The sequence below is a fragment of the Phaseolus vulgaris genome, chromosome 10 (assembly GCF_051622355.1).
Source record: "Phaseolus vulgaris cultivar YP4 chromosome 10, ASM5162235v1, whole genome shotgun sequence".
NCBI classification, from domain to species: domain Eukaryota; kingdom Viridiplantae; phylum Streptophyta; class Magnoliopsida; order Fabales; family Fabaceae; genus Phaseolus; species Phaseolus vulgaris.
The window spans coordinates 41,802,526-41,808,525 of record NC_143507.1 but is presented as its reverse complement, the minus strand read 5'-3'; the positions used below and the strand labels follow the sequence as shown (position 1 = coordinate 41,808,525).

Here is a 6,000-nt window from a genome sequence, read left to right as displayed (position 1 = left end):
GCAGTAATTGGTTTTTCAAACAACGCATTTGAGACATGTGATAAAAAAAAGGCTTAGCATTTACGCCGCAGCCCAATTGGGTGTAGTGTTTGGGTATGGGCAAGCACTAAATATTCCATTGGACGATTTCTTCCTGCACCTCCACGCCTTTCTTTCAACACCCATATTTTAAAAAATATCCAAATTACTATCATTTGATATTTTTCATTTAAACATTTTTTTTAATTCTAGAATGTAAAATTTGGAGACTCTCTGAATTTAGAAGTTAAAATTTATAAATTTTTGTATTTTATTAGAATACAAAATTTATATTATGAATTATACAATCCAAAATACAAAATTTATACAATTCATAGTATATATTTATAAAATACACAATCTAGAATGTAAATATGCATTAATTCAAAATACAAATTTTATATTTTTGGTAACTTAGTCCAAGCAATGTGTTTTGCCCAATCAATGCAGATTAATATGACATTAAGGCTTAAATATTTTTCATGTAACACTACCAATAAGCTTATTCTTGATACAATCATAAATAGTTAATATCTCCTAAAATTTATTAAATGGAAACGAAATAATCCAATATCAGAAGGATGAAGACCTTGAAATACACTTATTTTCACCATTATTTAGGCAGTGGGTGATAATAGCCTAAGGTAGAAGAAGATGGTGTGTTCCAAAACTCCTTTTTCTGCATCAATCACTCTCTTTCACCTTTTTCTTTTGTTCTAAATCTTTGGGGTGTGAGCTTTCTTTCTCTCTACCATCACAAACAATAATAGATAACAATTAAAACACTGAATCTCAACCTAATTTACAACCCAAGAGAGAAAGGAAAGCCTGTAGAGCCCAACCAGCTGGAGCCCCCAATGAAGCTTCCGGGGGTAAAAGCCCGGGCCTCACCAGCATCAGTGATGACCTGGAACCCTTTCCAAGAGACCCTACTGGAGGTTCCAGCACCAGGCCCAGTGTTCTGATACTCCCTATAGACCAAAGTGCTCAATGCAAAGTTCCCACTCCACTCATGCCACCCAACAGGGTCAATCACATCACTGATACTACTCTGCATGATCACAGTCCTGGAGTACTCCTTCCATGGCCTCCCAAGATACGTCTTGAAACTCTTCTTCACGGACTCCAAGTCCGAAGTGGCACCAATCCTGCACTTCTGGATCACAATGCCCGTGTTCTGGTTAGGGTCTACTCTTCCTTGAGCCGTCACCATGTTCTTCTGGCCCGAGTCAGGACGCCTCGCGTGGATGTCACAGTCTTGGAACACCACTGCCGAGTTTCCAAAGATGAAATCCACTGTTCCTGCAATCAGGCAATTCACAAAGAATTGACGGTTGTTGTGGACATAGAGGGTGTCTTGGTACGCTAAGATGTCACAGTTGTAGAATGCTGAGAGGTCCCCTCCTACTCTTAGGGCCACAGCTTGGTGCTTTGAGGCCCCTGCAGTGTTTTGGAATGTTATGTCTCTGGCTAGGAAGTTTCCACCCACCACAGCTGCATCACCAAAACAAAGCATAACTTCAAAATTCAAAATTGACTACACAAAAGAATCAAAGAGACAAAAATGAAAAGCCAAAAAGCATCTAACTAGACCCTATGATTGAGGTGCATTCACCTTTGTTTATATACTTTCAAGTCTTAATTTTGTTGGTGAATATTTCAGATTTATCAGAACAGTAAAACTCAATCATAGTATGCTACAGTTTTTTCCTCTAATAAACTATATACTAAGCGTGAAGTCTCTATATATATATATGCTCATTTTGTTTCTAGAAACGTATTTATATAAATAATGAATCTGATATTTAACCATGCAAAGTGGTTATAGCATAAATAGAATAGTATGATATTGAATAGTTTCAAAAGCATGTATGAAAGTTGGATTTTACTTATAATGAATCTTAGTTTGTTGGACGTTTCATAGGCATCACAGAAGATAATGACAGGTTAGCTAAACATATTAAGGAGAAGCAAATAGGTGCTTAGATTGTGTCTGGTGTGTCGTGCAAGGAAGAGGTTATGTATTATATTAGTAAAAAGTGTTATTTTTTAATTAAAGTTAAAGTTTTCATTCTGTAATAAACATAACAAAAAAAATAATGTCTAAATCGATTAGAGAAGAAAGCATGCATGATTGAAGAGAATATATAGGCAGAATGAAACATTGGCATCAAATTTAGGCTTTAAAGTGAAAAAGGAAAATGCCGAGAAAGACAGGATAACTACAATGCGTATATAAAGTCAAAATTATAAAGATGCTGATAAAAAAAAGTTGAATAATTTTTGTGTAGCTGTATCCCAACCCTTTCTCCGTTAAGAAATAATAGCTAAAAGAAAAGGTTTATTTGATAATACTAAAAGACAATCTACAAACATATTATATTATTTTACTTAGGTGTTAAGTGAATGAAGCTGGTGTGTTAAAAAATAAAATGAAAATTTAAAATAATTTTGTATATAAATTAAAATTTTCTCATAGGTAAATGTTAAGTTTTTTTAGATAATTTTTAAAAAAAATTAATTTTAACTTGTTCATAAGTTAATTTAAATTTACGGAAAAGTTTATTTTATCATCTTTTTCTTAAAGTATTTTATGGAGAAGTGCTGCAAACAGGTATAACTTTTGTTACTTTTTAGAAACATGTTTAACTTTTATAAAAAAAATGTAAACCTTTTTTATATTCAGGAAACTTTATCCTTTTAGAAAAAAAACAAATATAAACGCCCATAGAAAGAAGATAGTGTGTCCTTCACTCTGGGCAACCATAGTCCACAGTGCCCTTAGAAAAGTGAACAACACACAGAAACCTTTGAAAATTGGCAAGCTGAAGAAGAAAGCCATTTTGAAAATGTATTTAAAAGGATTTTGAAACAGAAATGAAAATTAAATCAGAATATAAAATGATAGAAAAGCATATGAGTAGAAAACAACAACAAAAAAATAGTTTTTGTGTTGAGTGTGGAAACCGACCCATGTGCATGCTGACCATATATACAGAAAATGATTGTTGAATTTGAAGAAAAAGGTTTCTAAATCATTGTTACAGTGAAAATTTAGGATCTCACCCGGAATTGTTGTTCCTGTTGTCTTCTTGAATTGGGACCTTAATATCCCGAAATTATAGGACTTAACATTGTTTATTTATGTTGTCGTTGGTCTAACCATATTCTAGACCAATCATAACTTATTATTCATTACACATGAATCAACCACTGAAAGAGCTTCACAACATTAATCTCTCTCCACTTAATTTTCAGACAGATACATTAGTACTAAAATAACACTAAACTTTTGCATTAGTTGTCACTTGTCAGAAACCTCACGTTCTGTCACCTTAAAAACTAAGATGTAACAAAAAATATCTTCAAGATCAATGAAAAGAATTTTCTGAGGACAACACGTGTACAATTTTTTTTTTTATTGAAATATGGATAAATGTGAGGAGATTTTTTGTTTTAAAAGGTCGTAAAGAGTAGAATTTATATAATTCTCAAATTAACATTTTTTTCAACAACATGCCAAAAGGACAAAATGAAAGACATTTTAGGATTTATGTTATGAAACATCCTTTTGTAGCCACACCTTTTTACTAATGGTAGGGTCGTTAATTCAAAAACTCACGTTACCGTTAACCCATCGTGTTATTTGAAACAAAGCATATGTTACGAAATAAATTTGTAGGGAAAATAAAAATGCAGTGGATAAAAAAAAATGAATGAAGGTTAGATAAACTCACCGACGGTGGCGGAGTGGAAGGTGGTGCTGCCGTCAACGACATTTCTACTGGCGGTGATGATGGTGCTTGTTCTTCCGTCACCCAAGAACATGATGTTAGTCTTCTTCTTAGGAACTTCCACATTCTCTCTGTAAACTCCAGCCTTTATCCTAATAACAAACCTCTTACTACTCTTCAACGGAGCGGCTTCCACGGCCTCCGACACCGTTTTGAAGTCTCCGCTACCGTCCGCCGCCACCACCACATCGGCATTCACCGCCGCGGCCTGAAGCAGGCGCCTGTCGGCACCAGAAATCCACTCCGGCCAGACAACACCGTCGCCATTGGCATTGCTCTCCTCCGCCAAGAGCTTTCTGTTTTGGCCAGCGTTGTTGTTTCGGAGCTTCGTGGTCTGTTCGAAGTTGGCAATGTCGGTGTCGGTCATGTTCTTGGTCATGGCGAGTGCGTTGCTGCACATGCGTTCCACGTGCACCTGTCCTTCTTCCAGAGCCTTCCGGACGCGCTTATCGGCGTCCTCGTGCGAGAAGCCGTCGAGGCACGTGACCTGGTTGGTTATGGCGGCGCTGATGAGGGTTTTGAGGTCGTCGGCGTGCTGGTACAGAGTTTTCTTGTTGGGGTAGAGCTCGAGATCGTGCTGAGCCTCTCTCAGCTCGTCGAGCGTCTCGTCGATGGTTTCGAGGCAGTCGTGGAGCGCCGTTTTCTCGCGCTTCGTGAGGCCGCCTTTGGTGGAGAGCTTCTTGACGGTGAAGTAGTTGTGCTCCACCGCGCGCGTGGTGATCTTGAGGGAGAGTTGGATGACGTCACGGTGAGAGGTTACTTTGTGGGTGACGTTGGGTTCTGAAGCCACTGCGGAGAAGCAGAGTTCTGAGTAGAATGTGGAGCTGCACGCGCTCTTGATGATCTCGTGGGATTGGTGGGAGAGGGTGAGAGGGGTGCTGCTGCTGCTGTCGGACTTTTGGTTTTTGTTTTTTACTCCGGCGACGATGGCCACGACGGATGCCGCCACCAGGAGGGTGGCGAAGAGTGTGAGGAAAAGCTTCTTCTTCTTGTTGTAGGTTTTTTTAGAGAGGGAAATGTGGTTGCCGGAATCACCGGAATCTCCGATTCCGGCGTAGGGAAGTTTTGGGTTAGTCATGGCTTAGTCTCAGAAGAAGAAAGAGAAGGTGAGAATGCCGAAACACACCGGAGCAACAATTACTTATAACGTTGGATTAGTGTTAATTTTACATTTTTAATTAAATTTTTAGTAATAATGACTATTTAGCATCTCATTTTTGGATATTAAAAAAATAAAATTAGGTGAATGTGGAAAATGATGTAATAAAAAATGAAAAGAAAAAAGGGAAAAGTTTAGAAGAAAGGACGAGTTCCCTTCAAAAGGACGAGTTTCCCTAAATAAGGGCAGGACCTATCACGCACTTCACATTTTTTCTTATCTAAAACAGTAAAAAAAAAACTGTAACTTTTAGAGCTGGTAATCATTGAAAATATTAATAAAAAGAATATTATTACTCTGTATAATTGTATTCGTTTTCTTTTTCTCTTTAATTTTGTTTAAGATTTAAGAATTAATAAGAGCACGACTTTTAAACAAAATAAAATAAAATAACTTTAAAAATTAAAATAATCTATTAAACATATGATTTTATTAAATATTAAAAGAATAAGAAATTAAGGTTGTATAATCAAAACATGAATTCTATTTTAATATAAAAGTTTTATTTTAAAAGCATTTTTTGATGATGATTAAGGAGATTATTTGATGTTAAGGTAGTTTGTGAGAATTGTGTCGTATTCAGTTGTTGAATGGCATGTAGCTGTTATATGTATGAAAAACAAAGAAAATAGAGAGATTCATGATTAGTAGTAAAAAGGAAAAGAAACAAAAAGACAAAAGAGATGAAAAAGAAGAGTTGTGAAAAAAATATTAAAATCCAATAATATTGCGGAATTTGACTTTTTTTCCTTTTAAACAGGAACTTTTAATTAATGGTCAAAATAAAATTAGATAGAGGTCTTGTATACCTATGACAGAGGTTATTATTCTTATATTCTCTAATTCTTTATATAATTATTTTATTCTGTTTATCTGTAAAGCTTTAAAGCAACACAAGTTGCAATACTTAATATGCTTATTTTCACTTTTGTTATTTAGTTAATTCAAATTATAATTGTCATTAATAATATATTCATTTTCTTTCATTTTTTTATATTATAACTGTCAACCTGCGTATTAAATTAGTCT

The 6,000-nt window shown here is 35.5% G+C and overlaps 1 protein-coding gene across 1 annotated transcript; it reads right to left on the bottom strand.

The window, feature by feature from the left end:
• Positions 1–540: 540 nt before the first annotated feature.
• On the bottom strand, positions 541–4,958 carry LOC137818157 (pectinesterase). Its single transcript, XM_068621410.2, has 2 exons — positions 3,756–4,958; positions 541–1,512 (listed from the first exon to the last, which is right to left on the bottom strand). Exons 1-2 carry the CDS (start codon positions 4,888–4,890, stop codon positions 821–823), a joined length of 1,827 nt encoding a protein of 608 aa, XP_068477511.2. The 5' UTR covers positions 4,891–4,958; the 3' UTR covers positions 541–820.
• Between the last annotated feature and the right edge of the window lie 1,042 nt (positions 4,959–6,000).